At 49.0% G+C, this 24,319-nt stretch overlaps 11 protein-coding genes; 9 read left to right on the forward strand and 2 right to left on the reverse strand.

Annotated features, from left to right (window-relative positions):
* Positions 1 to 1,330: 1,330 nt before the first annotated feature.
* On the forward strand, positions 1,331 to 3,341 carry FFUJ_09118 (probable GAP1-General amino acid permease; the record flags this gene model as incomplete). XM_023580106.1 has 7 exons in its annotated part: positions 1,331 to 1,562; positions 1,625 to 1,627; positions 1,681 to 1,907; positions 2,024 to 2,096; positions 2,149 to 2,322; positions 2,376 to 3,055; positions 3,108 to 3,341. The coding sequence occupies 7 exons, from the start codon at positions 1,331 to 1,333 to the stop codon at positions 3,339 to 3,341; spliced, it is 1,623 nt and encodes a 540-aa protein (XP_023433974.1).
* A 738-nt stretch (positions 3,342 to 4,079) lies between these two features.
* FFUJ_09117 (related to quinate transport protein) lies at positions 4,080 to 6,140 on the forward strand (the record flags this gene model as incomplete). XM_023580107.1 has 9 exons in its annotated part: positions 4,080 to 4,284; positions 4,333 to 4,555; positions 4,599 to 4,661; positions 4,711 to 4,788; positions 4,836 to 5,262; positions 5,312 to 5,606; positions 5,656 to 5,764; positions 5,812 to 5,950; positions 5,997 to 6,140. The coding sequence occupies 9 exons, from the start codon at positions 4,080 to 4,082 to the stop codon at positions 6,138 to 6,140; spliced, it is 1,683 nt and encodes a 560-aa protein (XP_023432941.1).
* Positions 6,141 to 7,234: 1,094 nt separating this feature from the next.
* FFUJ_09116 (uncharacterized protein) lies at positions 7,235 to 9,237 on the reverse strand (the record flags this gene model as incomplete). XM_023580108.1 has 5 exons in its annotated part: positions 7,235 to 8,300; positions 8,372 to 8,505; positions 8,558 to 8,695; positions 8,737 to 9,176; positions 9,225 to 9,237. 5 exons carry the CDS (start codon positions 9,235 to 9,237, stop codon positions 7,235 to 7,237), a joined length of 1,791 nt encoding a protein of 596 aa, XP_023433924.1.
* A 263-nt stretch (positions 9,238 to 9,500) lies between these two features.
* Positions 9,501 to 10,189, forward strand: FFUJ_09115 (uncharacterized protein; the record flags this gene model as incomplete). XM_023580109.1 has 2 exons in its annotated part: positions 9,501 to 9,786; positions 9,828 to 10,189. 2 exons carry the CDS (start codon positions 9,501 to 9,503, stop codon positions 10,187 to 10,189), a joined length of 648 nt encoding a protein of 215 aa, XP_023432942.1.
* Positions 10,190 to 10,992: 803 nt separating this feature from the next.
* FFUJ_09114 (related to glu/asp-tRNA amidotransferase subunit A) lies at positions 10,993 to 12,951 on the forward strand (the record flags this gene model as incomplete). XM_023580110.1 has 9 exons in its annotated part: positions 10,993 to 11,355; positions 11,408 to 11,554; positions 11,598 to 11,614; positions 11,661 to 11,763; positions 11,807 to 12,178; positions 12,220 to 12,349; positions 12,392 to 12,511; positions 12,553 to 12,744; positions 12,788 to 12,951. 9 exons carry the CDS (start codon positions 10,993 to 10,995, stop codon positions 12,949 to 12,951), a joined length of 1,608 nt encoding a protein of 535 aa, XP_023432943.1.
* Positions 12,952 to 13,258: 307 nt separating this feature from the next.
* Positions 13,259 to 14,305, forward strand: FFUJ_09113 (related to 7alpha-cephem-methoxylase P8 chain; the record flags this gene model as incomplete). XM_023580111.1 has 5 exons in its annotated part: positions 13,259 to 13,633; positions 13,676 to 13,757; positions 13,802 to 13,892; positions 13,933 to 14,171; positions 14,214 to 14,305. 5 exons carry the CDS (start codon positions 13,259 to 13,261, stop codon positions 14,303 to 14,305), a joined length of 879 nt encoding a protein of 292 aa, XP_023432944.1.
* Positions 14,306 to 14,962: 657 nt separating this feature from the next.
* FFUJ_09112 (uncharacterized protein) lies at positions 14,963 to 15,301 on the forward strand (the record flags this gene model as incomplete). Its single annotated transcript, XM_023580112.1, has 1 exon — positions 14,963 to 15,301. One exon carries the CDS (start codon positions 14,963 to 14,965, stop codon positions 15,299 to 15,301), a length of 339 nt encoding a protein of 112 aa, XP_023432945.1.
* A 725-nt stretch (positions 15,302 to 16,026) lies between these two features.
* Positions 16,027 to 18,683, forward strand: FFUJ_09111 (uncharacterized protein; the record flags this gene model as incomplete). XM_023580113.1 has 4 exons in its annotated part: positions 16,027 to 16,548; positions 16,592 to 17,455; positions 17,499 to 18,191; positions 18,240 to 18,683. 4 exons carry the CDS (start codon positions 16,027 to 16,029, stop codon positions 18,681 to 18,683), a joined length of 2,523 nt encoding a protein of 840 aa, XP_023432946.1.
* Positions 18,684 to 19,423: 740 nt separating this feature from the next.
* On the forward strand, positions 19,424 to 20,356 carry FFUJ_09110 (Bli-4-like alcohol dehydrogenase; the record flags this gene model as incomplete). The annotated part of the gene is made up of 1 exon (XM_023580114.1): positions 19,424 to 20,356. One exon carries the CDS (start codon positions 19,424 to 19,426, stop codon positions 20,354 to 20,356), a length of 933 nt encoding a protein of 310 aa, XP_023432947.1.
* A 629-nt stretch (positions 20,357 to 20,985) lies between these two features.
* On the forward strand, positions 20,986 to 22,120 carry FFUJ_09109 (dehydrogenase-like protein; the record flags this gene model as incomplete). XM_023580115.1 has 5 exons in its annotated part: positions 20,986 to 21,075; positions 21,124 to 21,720; positions 21,761 to 21,829; positions 21,877 to 21,970; positions 22,014 to 22,120. The coding sequence occupies 5 exons, from the start codon at positions 20,986 to 20,988 to the stop codon at positions 22,118 to 22,120; spliced, it is 957 nt and encodes a 318-aa protein (XP_023432948.1).
* A 215-nt stretch (positions 22,121 to 22,335) lies between these two features.
* Positions 22,336 to 23,781, reverse strand: FFUJ_09108 (uncharacterized protein; the record flags this gene model as incomplete). XM_023580118.1 has 3 exons in its annotated part: positions 22,336 to 22,957; positions 23,005 to 23,090; positions 23,140 to 23,781. 3 exons carry the CDS (start codon positions 23,779 to 23,781, stop codon positions 22,336 to 22,338), a joined length of 1,350 nt encoding a protein of 449 aa, XP_023432949.1.
* Positions 23,782 to 24,319: the final 538 nt, after the last annotated feature.

Here is a 24,319-nt window from a genome sequence, read left to right on the forward strand (position 1 = left end):
CAATACTTTATTCAACCCCTGGCAGCTTGTCTACTCAAGCTACTGTAGGACCCCAAGTTTTCTGCTGGTGCTGTCGTGTAGGATAAGTCAGCTAAACATTGGCAACCGGAAGCCCGGCACCAGCTTATCTGCGGGTATGTAGATACCTTCCTAAAGCGGTAGGTCGGGATCCCGCTGGTGGTGGTTGTGCGGGGCCCGAGGTTTGGAGCTATCGGCGATAGTGATAACGTAGAAGGGCTGTGATTTGCTGTCCGAGGTTGCAGTGGGTGATCCTGAGGAAGTGTTCTAGAACAACCGCCCGCACGAGAGGAAGGGAAATGAAGAAATGGCACCATAGCGCGCTAGCTATGACCGTTTTTGCGACGTAACAGCAGTTTCGGGGGCAGATATGGTACACAGTCAGAACTTTGGTCTAGACCAGAAAAGGCTAATGCTCCTTTGACCAAGGGCCCATCGCATGACCAGCCTGTCAGGTTCATGTTTGGAGAGACTCTGGGGTAAAGAGGAGCTGAAGCTCTGCGTCGTTTAGGTTCGTTGGAGAAAGACTGTTTCCCCCCTGCAAGTGGCCACTGTCGGGGACGCCAGCCCAATAGCAGTGATCCAGTCGGCTCTCCCTATCTGTAGAGCTCCAGCGCTATCTGGAACGGGCGTGGCGCTGGACCCAACAAAAGAGCCGTGGCGAGCCCTGGGACCATGTCCTTGATAAGAAGGTCGGGCTGGTCGTATTTTTGTCTTCCGTGCTGGTATGGTGGTCAGATTGTAAAAGTCCAGAAGGATTGCTGGTCGCTGACAGGGCAGTTTTACCAGTAGATTGGTCCACGCATGAAACCCATCACGATATAAAGCGAATGCAACGTGATCTGAATGTGTTGCAACTGTAATTACATACATACACATCGCCAAGCGTGACAAGAGATTGCCAAGTCGGCAGCCAAGAAGCGCCCAGAGATGTCAAGGAAACACGGGCGACAATTGAGTGTGGCAGCCAGCCCAGTACCTACAGTTCAGTGCAGCACCTGTCGCATTGGAATGTCTCGTTTTAATTAGCAGAGACAAGGGGTCTAGACCAATCCCTGCCCCCCTCCCCCTTCTCGGGGGAGGAGATGATATCGAGAAAGAACCCCGCCCAGCCCATCCACACTCTAGCGTCGCAGCTAAAGCTTATCTTAAGCTTGTTCGAAGCTGCCTAGCGTGTGTGTTGAGCTTGGCACATAAAGACACTTGGCAGCCCAGGTTCTGCTGCGATGCTCTTGTTTTGAGACAGACATTCTAATTACTTTCTCTCTCTTCTCTGTTTTACTGTACTCGCACAGTAACAACACTGCCCAACATGTCGTCGTCACCGCACAAGGATGAGGTGAATTACGAGACCAAGGACGAGACCACGGTCACGTCGCCTCACGATGAGGAGCAGGGCACGACCTCGGGCGAGGGCCAGCTCAAGCGCGATCTCCGCGGTCGACACATGCAGATGATTGCCATTGGAGGTGCCATCGGTGCTGGTCTCTTCGTCGGTTCTGGTAGTGCTCTTCACAAGGGAGGTCCCGCGTCGCTGGTAATTGGTGAGTAGCCCTGATACAAACCTTCGCGTCACTTCAGGATCAATGCTAATTAATCATCACAGGCTGTAAGTTTCTCTCTCGCCCGCTCGATGTCGCGCAAATAACCAACACATTCTAGATCTCATCATCGGTGTCATGTTGCTCTGCACCAACCTCGCCCTCGCAGAAATGGCTGTTCTATATCCCGTCAACGGTGCCTTTTACACCTACATTGTCCGCTTCGTCGACCCCTCTTGGGGTTTTGCTTGTGGTTGGGAATACGCTCTGTCCTGGCTTACAGTTCTTCCCTTTGAGTTGATCGCTGCGTCCAAGACAATTGAGTTCTGGCGCACTGACATCCACATGGTTCGTAGATTTCTCCTCTTGATGATCTGCCTTGGCGGCCTTGGCGATTGCCCGGTCGTCTTGGCATATGCACCTTGACGTTTTGACAGGTTCAGTTAGCTAACTCTTTTCGCTAGGCTGTTTGGGTCACTGTCTTCCTTGTCGCTCTCACCATCGTCCAGATCTTTGGTGTCCGAGGTTACGGAGAGGGTAAGCATAGCATAGCATTCATCGTCGTCGTCTCACCACTAACGTATCGCAGTCGAATTCGTCCTGTCCGCCATCAAGATCTGCGCTTGTTTGGGATTCATCATCCTCGGCATCATCATCAACTGTGGTGGTGTCGGTGATCAGGGCTACCTCGGCACCAAGTACTGGGACAACCCTGGTGCTTTCACCAACTTCAAGGGCTTCTGCGCTGTCTTTACCATTGCCGGTAAGTCTTTCCCACCGCTTCGCTTCTAGAATACGATGACTAACGACACCAAGCCTTTGCCTTCGGTGGTACTGAAATGGTTGGTCTCGCCGCTGCTGAGACTGCCAACCCCCGCAAGTCTGTCCCCACTGCCTCCAAGCAGGTCTTTTGGCGTATTGCTCTCTTCTACGTCATCAACCTCTTCATTGTCGGAATCATTCTCCGATCTGATGATCCTCGTCTCCTCGGTGCCTCTGGCGCTAACACTAAGGCCTCGCCTTTCGTCCTCGCCATTCAAGATGCAGGCATCAAGGTTCTGCCCTCCATCTTCAACGCCGTCATCACCATCTCCGTCTTGTCCGTCGCCAACTCGTGTACCTTTGGCTCAACCCGCACCATGCAGGCTATGGCCACCCGTGGCCACGCTCCCAAGTTCCTCAACTACATTGACAAGAAGGGACGTCCCCTCTGGTGTGTCCTCATTCAGCTTGCTTTCGGTCTTCTAGCCTATGTCGGAGAGGCCAAGAATGGAGGTACCGTCTTTGACTGGCTTCTGGCTTTGTCCGGTCTTGCTTTCCTCTTCGTCTGGGGCACCATCTGCCTCGCTCACGCCCGTATGCGATCTGGTTTCAAGGCGCAGGGCATCAACCTGGATCTTGTCCCTTACAAGACTCCCTTCGGTGTCTGGGGCAGCTACCTCGGCGTCTTCCTCAACGTCATTGCTCTCATTGCCACTTTCTACTCTTGTCTCTATGTAAGTTGACTCAATGAACGTGAATTGATATTCATCATACTAACATCACCAGGCTCCCGACGGCTCTCCTCCCGATGCTGAGTCTTTCTTCATGGGCTTCCTCGCTGCTCCCATCATCCTCGCCCTGTACCTCGGCTACAAGATCTACTCTCGCGACTGGAAGTTGTATGTCAAGGCCATTGATATGGATCTCCAGACTGGCATTGTCCTCCTTGATGAGCCCGAGCCCGAGACCCCCTGGTCATGGAAGTCGGCGCCCAGACGCCTTCTCTCGGCTATTATCTAGACATCTTGGCAGAAATTGTCCTTTAAATAGTTTGCTTCGGGGCACAGTAGTTTCAATCTCATTCAATATACCTCCGTCTTACTGTCCTCAATGTCATGTTACCCCAAATCCATTCGACCGGCAGCAACGGAAACGACCGAAGGGCCAGGGTCGGCTATTATGTGAATTCTAATTCCCAATCTTCCCCAGCTTTCCCCGCAGATCGACTCGTATCATTTCTCCTTTAGGATTTCTGCCTTACGGCCCTGCGCTGCTACAGGCGCGCATATTTAGCAGTCTTACGTTCCATCAACCCATTTCCCGCCTTTAGCCTGAGTTGACAAGGTTGCGAAGCGCCTTCAGGCTAAAGGCAAAACTGTCCCCATGGGGAAAAGCGAGGTTGGCAATGTTTCACCCAGAGTGATAATAATGCACAAGGGAGCAAAGCAAATCACAAACGCAGCTCTGATATTGGATAATTCTGTCGCTTCTATTCGGCCCGTTACATCGTGTATGCCTCTTGAATTAGCCGAAATTGATTCGTTGCTTGTCATGTACTGGTAATACAAACACATGGATGATACAAGGATTTATCCTGCAGCCTCAAAGGCTCAAACTGCCGGGTAAGATTTCATATATAGATACAAATGCAACAGCACGTCGCTGCAGTGTTTTCCCTCTGGTACTCCAAGCAGTTGCATCGAGTCCACTGCGACTCTACATTTTACAGCCTACAGCCAAGACCGAAACAGAGTCAACATGGGTGTCGCAACAACTACAGTCGGCACTTACGATGCCGCCCTCCAGCGGCGCCAGGCGCTTATGGGTGCCAGTGGCGCGCGAGCCCTCGTCAAGAACTGGAAGGTCGCCCGAATTGCCGCGTTTGCCTGCATCGGAGGTATTCTCTACGGTTACAACCAGGGAATGTTTTCGGGCATTCTAACAATGCCTTCTTTTGAGAGCCGTAAGACTCCTCTTTTTTTGTTTTGTGGGGATTTGCTGACATCTATAGACATGGGGGATTATATCAAGAACCAGACCAAGAAGGGTTGGCTTACATCTATTCTCGAACTCGGTGCATGGCTCGGCACTGTCATGTCTGGTGCCATTGCGGAACTGTGCTCTCGTAAATATGGTATCTTGATCGCTACTTGTGTCTTTATCGTCGGTGTCGTCATTCAGTCTACCGCCATTCAAGCTGGACACGATGTTATTCTCGCCGGACGATTCATCACGTATGTATTTCAAATATGCTTCGATCACAGCTAACATCTGTAGTGGTATGGGAGTCGGCAGCTTGTCCACTATTGTTCCCCTTTACAACTCCGAATGCGCTCCACCGTATGTGACAACCGACGCTGCTGATATACGGAAGCTGACAGTGTTATAGTGAAGTTCGAGGTGCCCTGGTCGCTCTGCAACAGCTTGCCATTACTTTCGGTATCATGATTAGTTTCTGGATCGACTAGTAAGACTAACGCTCCAAAATACCATCTATGTACTGACGATTGACAGCGGCTGCCATTTCATCGGTGGAACTGGCGAGGGTCAAAAGGACGCTGCCTGGCAAATCCCCATCTGCCTCCAACTCGCTCCAGCTCTTATCCTACTCGTCGGCATGGCATGGATGCCATTCTCACCCCGATGGCTCATCCACCACGGCAGAGAAGAGGAAGCCAGAGAGGTCCTGGCCAACCTTCGAGATCTCCCTACCGACCACGAACTCATTGAGCTGGAATTCCTCGAGATCAAGGCTCAATCACTCTTTGAGAAGCGAAGCTTGGCTGAGAGATTCCCCCATCTCCAAGCAGAGACGGCAATGAACACTGTCAAGCTCCAATTCGTTGCCATTGGCGCTCTCTTCAAGTCCAAGGCCATGTTCAAGCGTGTCATTGTCGCTACTGTCACCATGTTCTTCCAGCAGTGGACCGGTATCAACGCTGTAAGTCATTCTCACATATACGCAAACCCAATCACCTAACAGAGTCAAGGTCCTGTATTACGCCCCTCAGATCTTTGGACAACTTGGTCTCAGCAGCAACACCACCAGTCTCCTGGCCACTGGTGTCGTCGGTATCGTCATGTTTATCGCTACCGTCCCTGCAGTCTTGTGGATCGACCGACTCGGCCGTAAGCCTGTCTTGACTGTCGGCGCTATTGGCATGGGTGCTTGCCATCTCATCATCGCCGTCATTCTTGCCAAGAACATCGACCAGTTTGAGACGCACAAGGCTGCTGGTTGGGCTGCTATCTGCATGGTCTGGCTGTTTGTCGTCCACTTTGGATGTGAGTTTACGCCCAGCTCTCCTTTAGGGACTGATGCTAATGATGCTAGACTCCTGGGGTCCTTGTGCCTGGATCATCGTCGCCGAGGTCTGGCCTCTCAGCACGCGACCTTATGGTACCTCTCTTGGTGCCTCAAGTAACTGGATGAACAACTTTATGTATGTGACATGACTCCGTATTCTTTATGCTAGCTAACTTTGGTCAGTGTCGGACAAGTTACACCAGACATGCTGGAAGACATCACATACGGAACGTACATCCTGTTCGGGCTGCTCACATGGATTGGTGCAGCTTTCATCTGGTTTGTTGTTCCAGAGACCAAGCGGCTGTCACTAGAAGAGATGGTACGTATTCTTCCAGTTCTAATAGCACAGCTGCTGACTATTCTAGGACATCATCTTTGGATCTGAAGGAACTGCCCTTGCTGACAACGAGCGCATGGCTGAGATTAACCGTGAGATCGGTCTCGAGAGCATCATTTACCGTGATCAGTCTACTCATCACGCAGAGGTCCCAGAGAAGGAGATGTCATAATTGTTTGAAGAAGGGCTGCGAATGCTGACTTTCTGTTGATTCCTTGACGGCATTGGTGATTAGCTTTTTGCTCAGATTGAATATTCAGAATAGCTATTGTCAATTGAGTCTTTCCTCCATGTTTGATGAAGCCTCATAGACTTCCAATCAATGGCGCACTTGAATGCCTTTCTTGAACAAGAACCATATGTCGAAGCATATCCATGAATCAACAACCTGAACCGTATGGCTTGTGAGTCAGAGGAACCATTTCCTCTGAGACATTCAGGATGCTCTGTACGCTATGCGTGAACTGTGCCTAATGCCTGGACTCACACCCAGCCAGCGAACCGGCCGGCGTTCGGGGAGCAAGAAAATGTCAGACCTTGATATAAGGTATTGAAATAAACTTAGAAAAGGGTATCCTAAACTTATGCTAAGTTACCTAAATTTTTTTATCACTTAGGATCAAGGTCTTAGGTCTTCTTTCCTCCCCTAGAATGCGCAGTAGAGAGGCAAGGTACTTTTGTTTCCTTTCGGCACGTTGCCAACGTCTTGCAGCACTCACAGTTCTCGCAGCATTGGCATATATCCCTTTTGGGAGGGTCGGCTATGTCTTATTGGCCCTTGACGTTTAAGCTTAACCGCCATGTGAGATTTCCACGTGTCTGGCAGGACATCTGGAAGGTGCGCCTTCATGCCGTATCAGGCCACTCTACGAATCGACATCCAATTGAATCAAGACCGTGCAACTTGAAGACGAAGGGAATACACAATTTGATTCCATTACAACAGCGCTGACGATTAACACAGAATGTAGACAGCAAGAAACGGTCTCATCTGGTGGCCAAAACCAACGTCTGTCTCCCGTGACCAGGCACCCTACTTATTAATTCTAAGCTCACGGAAGAATTTCAATGGACCTCTATACAAAATGTAAGTGATCAAGCTATCATGCGAGCACATGGTTGGCGTTGGAATGGCTCTGGATGTCACCGTAGGCACGAGATCACCCAGCATTCGCAGACGTCGAAAGATCTCATACATTTGGTCATCAACTCATTTATAATCTCCAGCTCTCCCGAAGACACCACCTCAAACCCAAACATACCATCTCAGTGAAAAATGTAGTCCTCCTCCTTCAGTTCATCAATCTCTCGATCATTCTGCTCATCCACCTTGCAGTCTCCCAGCAGCAACTGATGACACCAATACATATCCCTCTCATAAATCGACTCTGTCTTCAATCCCGTCAAGCCCTCACCCTCGCGATCAATCTGTCTCTGCGTCTTGTCCAGATACTCAGCTTGCTGCTGCGTCATGATCCCCAGAGGCGCTTTAGAACCTTTCCAATCCAGCGCAAGCGGTTTATGACTCCCACCAGCATAGTGAAAGAATGCCAGTAGTGTTTTGCACGAGTGTATGAATGACTCGCTGACGGACGAGTTTCCTCTTGTGCCGAAGCGGCTCTCCATTCCATACCAGTCGATGATGTACAACACCTGAGCAAATTGACGTTCCATGTTGCTGAGAAGGACAAATGTCGTGAGATAGATCTCGTACCAGTTCTCACGCTTCTTCTCCATGATCTTTGTCTGCAGACCTGCAAGAATCCTCTGACGAAGCGGGGTCATGATGTTCTTGATGACGAGATGGTCCATCTGCGTGTCCATGATCGGAGGTATCGGTATCGTACCACTGCGGGGACACTCGAGATCTTGAACTGGAATCTGACCGAGTGTATGCTCACCGCAGATCATCCACGGTAACTCAGTGAGCCGACTTCCAGCCCAAAGCCGCAGACTATCCTTGACAAGGGAGCTGTTGTGTTGTTCCGAGAACCGTATGGCTTCTTGAAGGGTCCAAATCATCAATGGGCTCTTACCCTTGAGAAGTCTCTGAATGTACACCTTGTAGGACTTGAGGTTGTACTCATCGATGACCCTCTGATGACTATCCATGTCGGCGATGTAGTAGTGCGGTAACTCGAGCATCCTTTGGTTTCCCGCAGAGTCTCTCCACGGATATGAGGTTTTGTCTCCGGGCAAAGGTTGAAACTTTGATACGGTCACTTCAACCTCACAGTCAAATCCTTGGGTTAGCTTGATTGTATGTCGATCGAGGTCGATGTTTAGCTTTGCGTTCATGACATCCTTGATGGACAGCCATTCGTACAGCTTGCTGTCTCGCGTAGAGCCTGGAAGGTTAGTTCAGTAGCTGGTGATAAAGGTCGAGAGTTCTGGTCAACATACCTAGTCTGTGCAGGGGTAGCTCGTTCAGATTGACTCTGATGCATGGACGTTTCAGAATCGTCAATCTTGAGCACCTCAGACATGGCTCGTAGGGATTCTCTGGCATTATGCACTACCAAGTTAGCATTATCCAACTAAGGATCATCAACTTACTCGAACTTTCATCCCACGACACTTTTCGCAAACACCTCTTTTTCTCGCAATCGCAGTGGCCTTTCGGGCTTCTTCAGTGAATGGACCTCTAACCCTAGTATTCAGTCCAGACACAGTGAATACACCCTGAAGGTTACCGCCCTGATCATGCTTATACTCTGTTTTAGGAGCCTGAAGAGTTAGTGAGAACAACACTGATTCAGGCATCTTACAAGATCTGTGGTCAAAACATCTGATCGGTCCGCCTTATGATCTGGTCTTGGCTTGCGCTTCTGAGACTTCACTGCTCTTGGGGGACTCTGAGAATGCGCACTTGACCCAGACGGAGTCAGTATGGAGTTGGTGCTCGGCGTGAACCGTATCTCATCTTCTGTAGAGACACTTTGCTGCAGGGTCAACGGAAAGACATGATTCATCGGAAGGTCACGAGGTTCAAATGTCTGAGTGTAACTGCGGGGATAATTCGTGTAAGTCGGAAGAGTCAACAGTGACGGATCCAAAGTCAACTCTTCCGCCACGGGCGCCGAGCTCTCCACGGGTTCCACGTCAACATTGACGCCATCCTTCGGTTCCTCGCGTAAAAGCTCCGACAGCCAGTCGTCACCGTCAAACAAATCCTCCTCCAGATTGTCAATCACTTCAAACCAGTCCACTATCACAGTCAGCAAAGCCAAACACGAACACAGACAAAAGGACCTACCGTTCTCAATCATTTTGCTTAATTCAGTAATCGGTACAGAAGATCCACGCAATAAAGTTGTGGGGTAGCGAGCTAAATATTCAGGGCCTCTACCGATTTCCATATCAGGCATGGATCCCGAGCTGGCGTGACTTGTCAGACGTTGTTTCTACCGACTACCATAAGGAGCAAAGATCTGCAATCTCACCTACCGATTACTCTTTTCAGACAGTAAACATTTGGTGACAACCACCATTAAAGACGAATCAACCAGCCACAGTGGGAATTACAACAACCATGGAGCGAACAATCGACCAAGAACTCCGTATGCGACAAGCTACTGTTGATGACCTGGACGGCATTACAAAACTTGCTATCGAAGCCTTTCCTGATGATCCAGAGCGAGACTATCGATTCCCATATCGACATGAATACCCTGAAGATCAGTGGAAGTGGACCAGAGTCGAGTATGAGGGGTTTTTGAAACAGCCTGAGAGCTATGACATTCTTGTCATAGAGGCTGGGCAAAAGATTGTCGCCCTGGGGATCTGGGATGTCTCTGGTCTTACTGGTGTCAAACCAGGTATGTCAGCCTCAATTTTCGCATCCTAGCTAACAACCCAGTCAAACCCGGTGTTTTGGGCGACAACCAACGTCGTGATGCGAACCTCCCTCACTTGCGATATTTCGCGTCGCGCGTAGAAGAAGTTTATGACATGCATTTAAGCCAATTTGGTAGCAAGCAGCTTCACCTTGTTAATCTCGCGACGCATCGCGATTATCGCAGAAGAGGTTGCGGGGCTGCTCTTTGTAAATACGGAATGGAAAAGGCAGAGCGCGAGGGATTTGTCGCTACGGTTTTTGGGAGTCCAATGGGGATTAAGCTGTACACGTCTGTTGGGTTCAAGGTTATCGGGGCTGAACCTATGATCATGCCTGGTGATGAAGAGGGATTAACCACGACTGCATTGGTTTGGGGTAATTAATTGAGCTCAGATTCATCGGGCGTCAAGATCGCAAATGTGAGACAGGCTGCTTACCCTCGTCATCGTCCTCAGCTGCCTGATGTCTTCCCCTTTGGGAAATCGGTGACACGATTCGGTAGATAGATAATATCAGTTGTTGCATGGGTTCAGCCTGATGAAGTGTCATGAGAGAAAAGCAAGATGAGATGAGAGCCAAACATATTAATGAGTGAAATGTAAGGCTATGTTACTGGATTGGGAAATCGGCAGACCTCAGTGCTTGTGAATGAGCGTTTTTGTGAATCTTATTAAAGTTGGGGTCTGTTCAGTGGGATTGACGCACATTGACGTATCGACCTGTCAGTAGATTCATGTACAAGATCAACGAATTCGTGAGTTTGAGAGTCGCTGAGGCTGAGAACAAACTGACCGCTCAGAACATTATGTCATCAGAAGCACAAGCTGGTTCATTCAGCTCATTTGGAGAGTCTCCCTCTGAGCCTTGTTCAGTCGAGTCATTCTGCTTAGATCGATACCTGTCAGATTTCTGTGACAGGCCAGTCCAGGAGCGTTTACTCGACAACTCAAACAATGACCCCCAAGACATTTCAATCGAAGATTTGGAGATTTTCATGAGTCTGCACTGCCCAACAGATCTGGAAACGTTGGTATCAAAAGGTCCATTTGAATAATGAGCGGTTTGATCATTTCACTGTCTGCCACTGCGAATGTTGCACCGACAATCACGTGGAATCGGTTAATTGCATCAGCCTGCCGCATTCACCTTTATAAGGCTTCTCCTCACCACCACGAGAATGCGAGACATGGCTCTGCGTCAGATCCATTTCATCGCCTTCATTTCTCTCTTCACTTTTACACTCTACATCATGTTCACCTGGGCAAATCTCCGTCAAATCGCGCCCTTTCTTTCGCAGAGTCGCACTCTGCCTGATCTCCTCGCTGCCGATTCCAAGACTCTCGCATCCGGCTTGACGAATGGGCATTTCACGAGTGTTGACTTGGTGGACAAGAGCCTTGAGATGATTCAGAAGCACGACAAGTACCTTCATGCGATGTTGAGTTTGGTGCCGAAAGATCAGCTGCGGCAGAGAGCGGAGGCGCTTGACAAGGAGCGAAAGGATGGCAAGGTCCGGGGGCGTTTGCATGGGATCCCTATTGTGATCAAGGTATGACTGTATAATCGTTGTCGCTGTTGTTGTGCGAAGCTGATGTGTTCAGGACAACATCGCGACGGTTCCTGATCTGGGAATGGAGACGACTTGCGGTTCTTGGGCATTGGACGGCATGACGCCTACCTCGAATGCCGACATCGTCGACAAGCTCATCCAAGCTGGACTCATCATCATCGGCAAAGCGAATCTGAGTGTGAGTCTCCCAGTCTCCGTTTGTGACCTCGCTGACCTTTCAGGAATGGGCATACTACCGGTACGTCTAACCTTCAGACTGACTCTCAGCGACTCACTCCTCTCAGAAGCAACGACCTCCCAAGTGGCTGGTCCGGCAAAGGTGGCCAATGCCAGTCCGCCTACGTTCGCGGCGGCGTCGATCCGGAAGACAGCAACAACGGTCACAGCGTGAGTACCCCGTGACTCGCCACATCCCATACTGACAGTTCAGAATCCCTCCGGCTCTTCCACAGGCTCAGCAGTCGCCGTCTCCGCAGGTTACGCCCCCCTCTCCATCGGCACCGAAACAGACGGATCCCTCGTGTCACCCGCATCACGAGCAGCTTTATACACCATCAAACCGTCAATCGGACGAGTTTCCCAGTCTGGAATCATTCCCATCAGTCATACCATGGACTCGGCTGGACCAATGGCCAAGACGCCATACGATCTCGCCGCTCTGCTTGATGTCATCTCTGGGACTGATGAGTTTGCGACTCTGGGAGGATCTTGGGATGAGCTGTCCATTGCGACAGTGGACTTCAAGAAGTGGTGGCCTGGGGAGGACTACTTAAAGCCTGTCGAGAGCGCGACAAAGCAGATGGTGAGTAGCCCACTAAATGCATGAGCTTGCTGACTCTGTAGCACACCGAGATCCAAGCTGCGTATAACAAAATGGAGGGACAGGCCAAGAAGTATGTCGGCGATGTTCCTCTTCCGCCTCCTTCTGAGTGTTTCATGCTTGATGGGAAGGACAGTGAGGGGGTCATCATGAGTAAGTCACCCCTTCGCAGGATGATCAGAGTTGACGAAATAGTGGCCGATTTCAAGCACGACCTCAACAAATATCTCGAGTCGGCAGAAAACTCCAAGATCCATTCCCTCAAAGATCTGGTCGAGTTCAACAAAGCCCATCCCGATCTCGAAACGCCTCCAGGTATGTCCTCATCTTAAATGATGACCTGGCTAATCTTTCAGGCTACGATGACCAAGGACTCTTGATCGACGCCCAAGAATCGGATATCTCCATTGAAGACTACGAAAAGAACCTATCTCACCTCCGAAAGGTTGCCCGCGACGAAGGATTAGATCGCATCTTCAAGGAATATGGCGTTGACGTAATTATCGGATCAAGCGATACCGCAATCAAGGCGTATGCAAGTGGAAGCGGTATGTTTAATCTATAGTTCACGAGTAATACTGATAATTACAGGCTACCCCGTTGGTAATGTTCCGCTCGGATACTTGGACTTCAACGGCCGCCCTTTCGGACTCGCAGTCCTCGCAGCCAAGGACCAGGAAGCCAAGATTCTCCAGTTCATGAACGCATGGGAGGGTACTTTCGGTCCGAGAAAAGCTCCGCCGCTGCTTCAGTGATCGGGTGGAGGGTTCAGATGCAAAGACAGTGCGAGTCACAAGCGGTTTTCGGGTCTCATTTCATGGTGGTGTTCTGGGCACTGCTCTCATTTGGTAGAGATACGTGAATAAAATATGACACCAATTGGAACTCGCAGGTTGTAGTGGATGGCTCAAGCAGGCTGGCTGCTTACTGCATGTGCGGGGACAATCCGTGAGGCTCTTGACTTTGACTTTGTGAAGCGAGTTCTTGACGATAAATTCATCAAAGCTATTCAGTTTTCAGTGCAATTTATGTTGTAATTGAGATCAAGTTACCACTGAAATCATGCCCAAGCCAAACTCAAAAGCCGATTGCGGAAATCTGGACACTCTCCCAACGAAATATGCAACCCTCCAATTCTTCGACGCCTCAGACCCGAAATGGGCAACCGAGAAACCTTTCTACTCCAACATCCCCTTCACACAGACTAGAATCGCCAACACAAATGTTATCAACACAAGTGCACGGGTCCAGATCTCTGACATCAGAGGCCATAAATCCGATTTTACACTCGACAAGAATGGCTTCCAATTAGTAAACTGGAAGCACAAGTTCTGTGATATCGGGCCTTCGTTTCAGGAAGAAGGGTATCCTGCTGTGGTCAAGTTTATGAAAGAGGTTCTTGGAAGTCACGTCAAAGTTTGTGTATTTGATCATATTGTATGTCGCCACAGCTTGTCTGGACAGTGCTAATGAAAGTAGGTCCGTCAGAGTCGGCCGCGAGGCTCTGCACCTGAAGATGAGAAAGGGTACATTGGTAGACCCAGTAAGGTTGCTCACAATGGTAGGTTACAATATGATTATGCCTGATAAACTACTCACGTACAGACCAAACCTACGAAGGAACAATCGCAAAGATTAAACACGACTTTGGCTCCCAAGCCCCATCAATTCTCTCGCAACGCTTCAGGATAATAAAGTAAGTCTCCCTCCGAGTACATTCACCTCTAACAGCGCAGTGTCTGGAAACCCCTCAAACCCGTCCGCCAATACCCCCTCACCCTCTGTGATTACCGCACATGTGATGAAAGGGACGGTCATCGAAGTGATTTGGTCTACCCCCACGTTGTGAGTGAGAACATCCTTTTCTCTTACTCAAAAGATCAGAAGTGGTACTACGTTAGTGACCAATCTGATGAGGAGGTTTGGCTGATCAAGACGATGGATTCTTTGGCGAGGACTGAGGATGTTGCCATGTGTAAGTGCCGAGCCTCGTTGAGGGATGTACTGATCATGATAGATACGCCGCATACTTCGTTCTTTGATGAGGACCCTGTTGTCGCGAAGGAGATACGAGAAAGCATCGAGCTTAGGGTGTATGTGATTGGATGATGTCACTTATACTTGTTGCCATCAGTAAATGGATAATTTAGTCTTGACTATGAATCGTGATCATCCGTTCGTCTGAGTCTGTATTGTTGCCCATGTGAAGGTCACTTATCTGCGCCTCTAGATACCACAATCCGCATCGAGTGGAATTTCATCTGAAACTTAGAATCGCGCTGACAGAAATCTCGGGACCGAAGTCTCAAGTCGCGAATCAGGCTGTGGTCTCGTTCAGTTGATTGGCAGATTCTAACCGATCATCCTCACAGAGCCTCATCTGAAGCGGGGTAGAACCTCATCATTGGCGCAAAAAGATCTCATGATCAGTTCCATGCAGAGACTACTGCAGAAATAATCCGGTTGATTATCTCGGCGTGGGACGCTACTGTGGTTGGACAACGTTAGCACCCTCAGCGAAATGGATGCACAGGAGTGACCAATCAGCTGTTGATCGGATTTCTCGAGTCTGTGATATCTTGTTCGAGTTTGATTGGATGCTCAGATCTGAGGCTCTGCTTCAATGATAAAAGACTGAGTTCGTCGACGTTTGAAGTAAATTGTTCACTCAACTTCAATACTCGATCACCAACTAAACTATCAATTCAACAAGTAGTAGCTCATCCACACCTCGAGATCTCTCACTGATAAATCACAGACGCAAAGATGGAGAGAACTCGTTCACATTCTCGCGGTCGCTATACCGATGCAGACAAGAAGCGGTACGAGGAGGAGCCCATGACCCGCGATAACTCTCCTGGGGAATGTGACCTCGTCTGCCCTCAGCCGACCAAGACACAGCCCTGGAAGCAGGCCCTCCAAGTTGAGAGAGACTCTGGAAATAATCCCCTTCTTAACTGGGAGCCTAATGCTCTGGACTTTGGTGAGAAGCCTTGGCTCAAGATTGACTGGTCCAAGATTGAAGGGACTGGACCTGGAGGAGTTCGGAGCAATTCTCCTGATCAGATGTGCGGTTATTCTGTTGGAAACCTCAAGCTTGTTTGAGATATGGTTCGAATGTTATGGCCTTAGTTTGCTTGTGGCAGAGTGTGGGTATCGAGAATTACTAAATTGTAGCTTTTCTGTGATTACTATTGCTTCATTATTGAGCGCGTTACTTAAAGCCTCAGCATTCAATATTACGTTATGGTGTTCCTCTTGTGTCATTCTTGAGGTGAGAGTCTGCATCTTGTCGGATTGTCCTTTTAGCAAGACTCGTTAGTTACAATGTTGACTAGTTCCACTATCAGATATTGGAATTTTTGTGTTTCAAGTACTGTAAAAGATTTCTTGTATTCTAGTCACTGATTCAATTAACGTGGCTTTGTGATAAATTTTCAATCCAGCTAAGTACCTCACGTTGGTGACGTGTGCAAGGGCATGTCTCAACAGTCCTTGTGCCGCCACGCATCTCAGTAAGCGCCCTACAATGCTTTTCGTACCGGGGAATGAGCCAGTCATAATCTCTCGTCAGGGATTCTCAGTTGCAGTATGTCTCAGCCACAGAATTTGTTCTTCCGAGGCGGGGTTTTCAGGTTCCCTAAAGATAACTGCACCGCAACCTTCAACATTTATTCCTACAAGCTTATAACTTCAACATTCGGCGAGTTTGTTGCATCAATGGATCGAAATTCCAGTGTAAAATTTCATCTGGATACCTCTTATATTGAACTTCCAGCATTAAAAAGGTTTTTAAACCGGCTGTTTGGTGGGAACTACGAAATAACTGTATGTCACTCCTGAACCTCGCTCGTCGCCTGCTGATCGCCTTTGAGGTCCGAAACGATACTCATGTTATCTACGCTCCCCGATATCTTTCACCTACGGAGTGGGAGTCTCTAGCCGAGACAGCGAGTCGTTATCGGCGTATCCGAGAGGAGAACAGAGTGGTCAATGCCTTTGCTAAGAAGCGAGAGCCTATTGCCAAAGCAAGGCCTATAAGACGCAGACCACCAACCGTCCAGTCTTCGTCTCAACCAACAGCTGAGGAGCCTGATATTCCTGATACAAGTCAGATCCCATTGTTCGATTCAGTGACACACGTGGTTCCTTCGATGGAGCCGAAGGCGCATTCGATGCCAGATCATGTCTTGGTCGTGGTTGAAAACGCCACGACGGACGGGGTAGGAAGAACCTTGCATGGCTTGTACGCAAATCCAGTCGAAAGCGGCGAGACTTCCAAGGTATTCGGGGTAGAAACTCGCCTTTCACTGAACAAACATCTTTTCGATTCAAAAGATGTCGTCCGAAAGGTATGCCTATCATTGTTCAAGGCTGCTCCATCTAACAATATAGTGCGCGGTCAAACGTCTACATGAATCGACGAGTGCAGAGCACTTCTGGACCGAGTACGAGTCCTTGAAGCGTCTAAAGAGCTTGAATCATCCTCACCTGGTAGAGACACTCTCAATCTTCAGATCCGAGATGGGTACAATACAGCATTTCAACTTTCTGTTTCCACTGGCTCTTTTGAACTTGAAACGTCTCTTCCGAGATTATTATATCCCAGTTCCCCTTCGAAAACGAAACCTTGATTCCCTCTGGGGCCAGATTCCTGGACTCTCAAGTGCAGTTGCCTACCTTCACGACTCTGTTCATATGGCACATCGAGATATCAAGCCGTCTAATATCCTGGTCTATGAGGAGTATTCCGGTACAGGACTCTCTCTCAAGCTTACAGACTTTGGATTATCAGTCGACCTATCCAGGGCCAGAACATGGGAGCAAGGCAGTCGAGCTCGTCAATCAGCTTGGCTTTATGACTCTCCAGAAGTTCGAAAAGCCTCTCCAATGGCGGGGTCAACTGAACCAGGCGCGAGAATCAATATCCCCTCTTCATCGGATTTGATGGCTAATGACATCTGGAAACTGGGATGTGTGTTTACAGAGATGCTTGCTTATCTAACAGGTGGAGGTTCCTCTGGTGTAGAAGCATTTCGTGACTATATCACAACTACAGAAGAAAACATCTCTTCTGACGTGTTTAACGATACTCGCTTCGATGATGGCGAACAGGTCAAACCTCAGGTTCTCGAGTTTATTGATCAGATGGCGTACAGGGACTACCGAGCAGGCATGATGCAATCCGTCATCAAGGAAATGCTCGCCAAGTCAGCATCAAGACCTACAATTGCTCGTGTTTGTCAAGAGTTGGCAGAGGTTTGTTTCTCTCATTCAGGGTTTCATGACTAATATCCTATAGAACAACTTCCCGGACATAAACTTCAATGATGGAGTAAGAGTGGTTCAGTTCGTTCCAGCAGATCGTTTAGCACGCTCACGCTTCGATGCTTTAAGACTCAAAATTGAGGAATTGACTGGTCGACCAATAGATTGGACCCCCTTCCGTCAACCATTACCCAGGCTGGATGCCGGCGGCTACATGGCAACTTGGAAGGCAAGTTTGGCATGTTCTACCAACAAGTTGTCTCATAATAATACTTTCCAGTGGCATGGAGTCGAGCTCGCTCTAGCTCTTTCTCGGGATGAGTTTGATCGCTACAAAGCAACATGCTTCCCTGTCACTACAAACAACGTTCCCCTTCTCCCTCTTACAAGACAGGGTCACAAGACCCAACAGACGGCTAAGCCAGGTTCTTCTATGCAATCCGCTAGTCTGGGACAGCCTTCTCAATCCTCTCCCGCCACTAATATCCTCGCAGCCAATGCTCTCCCGGCAGTCCAAACAACTGTAAATACGAAAGACATTTACTGGTGCATTGAGAGAAACTTTACAGAGCCAACAGAGATATACCTTTCCCCCATTGAGAATGCAGAGGCACTAGACGATGACGAACAACTGTTCCGTCAGGTGAACAAGGCCATTAGTAGCAGAGAGGGTTGGGTTCGCCGACTTCTCTCGTGGAAGAGTTGTACCGCCATCGACTTTGTCCAGGTAAAATTAAGAAACACCCTCATATTGCAATCTGTACTAATCTCGCAGTTCCTTGTTATCTGGGACAACAAAGATCAAGTCATACCAATCGAGAAAGAGCTACCTCCTCCTGCTACTCCGTTCTACAACCATTCCATCCCTTTGCCGCACGACGTTCACATGAGAACGGCTGAGCAGCAAATGGTATTTGGGCTCCGTGATCCAAAGAAGGGTAGAGGAGAAACAACTATCATCGATATGATTCCTAAGAAGAGAAACCCTCCCCCATTTCCAAAGAGAATATCAGAACCTGGCTGGGGTCTGCATGCCAAGATGGGGTTCTCTCGGCGAAGGTTCCTGGCGTGGCTGATTTTCTGCATTATTTTGGGTGGAATCTTTGTGGTTTTCTGGCTGATCTTTATTAACAAGACAGACCTGCAGAATGCCTATATTCCTACTTTTCTGTTTGCGACTATACTGACTGTTGCGCTGGGATTGCTTCAGGTAGCGTAGTCTATTATCCTTACAATTTCAATCAAATCGAACTACCTTTGCCATGGCCAATTGCCTTTTCCCATTCCCCGATAAGTCCGATACAGATGGTGAAGGTTTACAGCGATGAAATAGGGTTCATCGGGTCAACTCCTGGTGCGGTCTGTTCGGCCGCTATTCATTCTAGGGCCAAGTTCCTCCAATCTGCGCTAGTAGGCGGCCCTCGAGGAGGAAAAAGCCGTCGGCGTTGATATAGAATGTCAAAATAAACTCAGCAAAACGTGGCCTAAACTTATACTAAATTCAGGGTAAGTTACCTAGATCTTTTTGTCATTTAGGATCAAGGTTCCGAGTGTTGTTTCCTCCTTTAGGCGGCTCAAACAAGGTCCACATGCTAAACATTCCAGGGCATACATGGTCGCGGCACTTGGTCCATAAGACGCGGATATTGCGGCCGCTCATACCATACCCAACACGGTCAAGTCTCCATCAGGGGACGCCGCGCCGACTGACAGCGACCTAATTGCAGTCGTGCGGACTTTGCGGAGTATTCGCGGGCTCGGGGATCACGACACCATGAAAGCGGCCGTAGTCGTCGCCATGATATGAGATGAGAGTACTTAAGCATCCTCTACGCCAGCCAAAGTCCCTTAAATGCAGGACTCTTAATTTGTAACAAGCGGTCACAAATTCAAGTTCTTGACAACAATCCAGTTCATCTACATCGATAACTCTGTCTCCACATCCCAAATTTGTCAATCATGGGCTCCGGAGGAAGCAAAAGCGTCAGGTTCAATCCCGACACCGACATCCCTTCATTAAAAGACAAAGTCATTCTGGTGACTGGCGGAAACAGTGGTCTTGGAAAAGAATCCATTCTCCAGTTTGCCAAGCATGATCCCAAAGAGATCTGGCTAGGAGCCCGCTCCGAAGCAAAGGCCAAGGAAGCCATCGGCGACATCAAAGCGCAGGTTCCTGAAGCCCCCATCAAATTCGTCAAGATGGACCTCGCTTCTTTCAAGTCGATTCGCGAGGCAGCCAAGGCGTTCACGCAGGAATCTGATCGTCTTGATATCCTCCTGCTCAACGGAGGCATCATGTCTGTGCCGCCCGGAACAACTGATGATGGGTACGAGATACAATTCGGCACCAATCACATGGGTCATGCACTCCTGACCAAGCTCCTCCTCCCAACACTTCTCCGAACTGCCGACAAGGGTGCTGATGTTCGTGTCACCGTCCTTGCTTCATCTGCCCATCAGTATGCACCCCCCGAGGGCATCAAGTTTGACACTCTTAAGGGGCAGGCTCTTCAGATGGGTACAATCACACGTTATGGACAAAGCAAGCTTTCCAACGCTCTATTTGCCAAAGAACTTGCCAGACGCTATCCCCAGCTCACTACTGCCTCGCTTCAGCCCGGATTGGTGACCACCAACCTGGCCAACACCATGAGCGACAATAGCTGGATCATGCGTATAGCGTGGAAAATTACAACTCTCTTCATCGGTGTAGATGTCCCAACAGGCACTCTGAACCAGTTGTGGGCTTCTACGTCCAAGGATGTCGTCTCGGGCACGTACTACGAGCCCATCGGTCGAACAGGGTTGGGTAAGCCGCATACCAACGATAAAGTGCTTGCTGCCAAGTTGTGGGACTGGACTGAGAAGGAGCTCGAGGGAGAGAAGCTTTGATGCATATTTGAAATACTAGATCTGTAGAGTCTTGAAGTCTGACGTGCGATATGCTCTTAATCACTTGGTCGATAAATACGTTAATAATGTTTTACATACTTTCCAATTACCAGTCCTTGAGAGCTTTGAAACTGTATAATTCATCAATGGTAATGTCGTTTTGTAGCTGCTAGAAAGTCTCTAATTTGTTTCCTAGTATATTCACGTTAGTTGGTTTCTATATACAATGGAGTAATAAACTGAAGATTGATTGATCTGAGGCCATCAAGGTCTCGCCACTTGGTGAGATAGATCTCGGCGTCTCGATAAAAATAACACATTAGCTTTTTCCATCTCCTAGGCAGAATAGACAAATAAGCTGAAGATGGACGTCATTTCACGCAAAAGATCCATGCCCACCTCCCTGATGTTCTGGCTGCCATGCGGCCGCATTCCCGCGGCACTAGTCATCAGCGGCTTACCGCAGCGTCCGGCAAGTAGTTAGACGATTGACATAGAGAACGCCACTTTAGCGATGTATTGTGACCGAAAACGTATTTGAACCAGCTTTCCCCATATGACAACCCTGTTCCCTACAACCCTGACACCAACTGTTCTACCTACCATCAACTGTCCTCTTTACCACCAATATGAGTCTAAACTTTGGAATGCGCTGCAGCACCGTAGTCCCTAACAAGCCACCTCTCACAGAAAAGAATCTCCCCAATCAGAAGGGCAAGGTACGTCTTCTGCCAACAGTTACACCCAGCAGGCACTAATCAATACAGGTCTTCCTCGTCACCGGCGCATCAGGTGGGTTAGGCAAGCTCCTCGTTGATATACTCTATCAACACAATGGCAAAGTCTACCTAGCTGCACGCTCTCAAAGCAAGACCGAAGAAGTAATTAAAGAGATCAAATCGGCGCATCCCTCCTCCACTGGCGAACTCCACTTTCTTCACCTCGAGCTGGATGACCTATCTACAATCAAACCGGCTGCCACTCAATTTCTAGAAAGGGAGAGTCGCCTGGATGTCCTGTGGAACAACGCAGGCGTTATGATTCCACCAGAAGGCTCCAAGACGAAGCAGGGTTACGAACTCCAATATGGTGTGAACAATATTGCGCATTTCTTGTTCACCCTTTTGCTTCGTCCTGCACTCGAGGCTGCAGCGGCATCCGGATCGGCGCCCAACTCTGTCCGCGTTGTCTGGGTCGCTTCCAGCGCTGCTGATGCTGCACCGAACCCGGCGGTCGATCTGACGAACATGGATTACCACCGCGAGGAGGGCGCGTGGATGAAGTACTCGCGCAGCAAAGCCGCCAGCGTGGTCCATTCGGCCGAGTTTTCGCGAAGAACCGCTGGCACCGGCATCATCAGTCTTGTAAGTTGCCCGCCGCTTATCGATCCTTCTGACCTTATAGGCCCTCAACCCCGGCAACTTTGTCACCAACCTTCAGCAAAACATGTCCAAAATGGAACTCGCCATGTTTGTATGTATACCTTATCTCCTTCGATACTCAGGCTGACTTGTGCCCAGAAACTAATCTCATCGGATCCTATTAATGGCGCCTACACTGAGCTCTTTGCCGGACTGAGCGATACCATCACGGAGGAGAACAACGGCGGATGGGGTAAGAAATCTCTACCTTTCGTAGCGTATACTGACCGTGATAGTATCTCCCTTTGGTAAGGTCGAGAAGATTCGAAAGGATTTTGTAGAGCCAGAGCTCGGAAGCAAGTTTTGGAATTGGACCATGGAGCAGGTGAAGACGTACATGTAGACGTAAAGCCTGCAATATTTTACAGCTAAGATGTGTAGCTGAGAGCTTGAATTAGCAGATAGAACTTGGAACTTAGTTCCTGCAATATGACTACAGAAATTGGAGCAAGTCTGAGGCCGCGTACCCATTGTGGTTACCAGTGCAAGAAGCACGACTGCTTGCTCTATGATAGAGTCCAATAAGTGATATTTTCCATCTGGTGCATATTACCAATACTACCTAATATAAATCAATTCAGGAATTGTCTCATGTTCCTCCACGATTGGGTTTTTCACGTCATCCCAAGGCTTGGCATCTAGGAAAGCCATATTTTGGCTCGACAATAGTAGTTGGCCTTCCTGTTCAATCTTCTCAAGCACCTCAGCAACCTGCTGCATAAGCGTTATCTGCCTCTCAAACTCCTTTGCACGGAACTTTCTAGTGCACCTACCGACCGCACCAATGATCCAATCAATAGAGGTCGCCGAGGTCGACAAGTCAACTGATTTGGCCTGCAAGAGAGAGCTGCATTCATCCAGACACTCTTTTACATCCTGCAATTCGGAGTTGACGTCGTTGATGTTGGAGATGGTAGCTTCTGCAACACCCTTGAGCGTTGTGATGTCGTTCTCTACCCGGTTAGCCTCTGAGATTTGCTTTTGGTAGAGTTGATGCGTTGATCGACGGGATGAAATATCGCGCTGGTACTGCGAGACTAGGTTTTGCAAGTTGCGCTGCTCAGTCTCGAGGCTTGAGATTACTTGCTGATCTTGGGATATCTCTCCATTCAACGTGGATACCCTGGATCGAAGGGCGACAATCTCGTCCTTGAGGTCCGATACACGAACGCCCTTGTAACTATGGCATGTTAGCTTTCTGTCCGATAATCTGTGCATTCTGCTAACCCAGCAAATCCGGCACCGGCTGCTGCTAGTCCCAATGATGCCCCTGCAGTGAAAGGTGCAGCCATAAGGCCGATTCCGGTCAAAATCTGTCTTTAATTAGACAAGTCTCTTGGACGTGCAAATGTGAGGACATACCAGTCCTACGCCTGCCGATTCCTTCTTGCTCTCACGTCGCCTGTGTGTCTCTGCAATTTGCCCGTTCTTTTGAGATATCTCACGATCAAGCTCTGTCTTCCTAGTCCTCTTCTCATTCGCCTGGCGAGTCTTGATACGAATCTCCTCTTCTTTGGCGCTAGCATCCCTTTGTGTCTGCGCCAGAATTGCTTCGCTCGAGGTCAGAGAACTCTCTGCCTGGCTAGCGAGTTCTTTTGCTTGCGACTGGCATTCATCTAGCAGATCATCCTGGGCCTCAACATCTCGTCCGACATCCATCACCTGGTAGCAGCAGTCCATGGTGGACTGTAGCGCGCTATCTGCCGATGCCTCAGCTTGGGTGATAGAAGCAGTAACGCCATCGAGAGATCGAGCCAGCCAAGAAATTTGAGGGGCCATGTTGACGGTCGTTGGATCTTCAACATTTTCAAGTAATAATAGGAATGAACTCATCTGTAATTTAGCATGCTGAGCTTTTCCCAGACTGGTGTGAAGAGAGGAGCGAACAGCGGCGACCTCTGCAGCGACAGTATTCTTTGAAGTGGCATCAAGAGAACTGAGTCGCTCCTTGGCGGACTGAAGTGAGTGCTGAATATTGGAGACGTTATTGGAAAGGCTGTCCATTGTTGAAGGGTTGATGCAGGCAAATCAAGGCACTAACGGGCATGCATATGAGGTAAGTCGACTGGGAGAGCCTGCAAAGTGCTTGACAGGGACAATGAGTATGGCTTGATATAAAGAACTATTAGAAGAGATACTGGCATGCCGACTCTAGTGACTCAATACTTGATAAGGTTCAATTTCAGCTAAGTACGTATTCATTCCAGTAACTAGCTACCTCTAGACCACCAGGGCATGGTCGCAAATTGAAGACCGCCACAACATTGCAGGCTTCAGTTGTGGCACGGACGCGCGTGATTTCGGCAGGTAATCAAAGTGCTTATTGGCTTCGCAGATGTAGGGATACGAATATTGACTACCTTGCATAATGCGGCTGAGTTTGGCAAGTCTTGGTGCTAGGTAGACAACATCATGGCAGTCAATAGCTTGACGGTTTCATGGAGGGGGAGTGGTTCGTTTTGATTTGCGTGTAGCTGATTGGATAGACAAAACGCCCGTGCAGCAACGCCAACCATGCTGGATAAACTACTGCACAGGCGTT

Source organism: Fusarium fujikuroi, chromosome FFUJ_chr07, assembly GCF_900079805.1.
Source record: "Fusarium fujikuroi IMI 58289 draft genome, chromosome FFUJ_chr07".
Classification (NCBI taxonomy): domain Eukaryota; kingdom Fungi; phylum Ascomycota; class Sordariomycetes; order Hypocreales; family Nectriaceae; genus Fusarium; species Fusarium fujikuroi.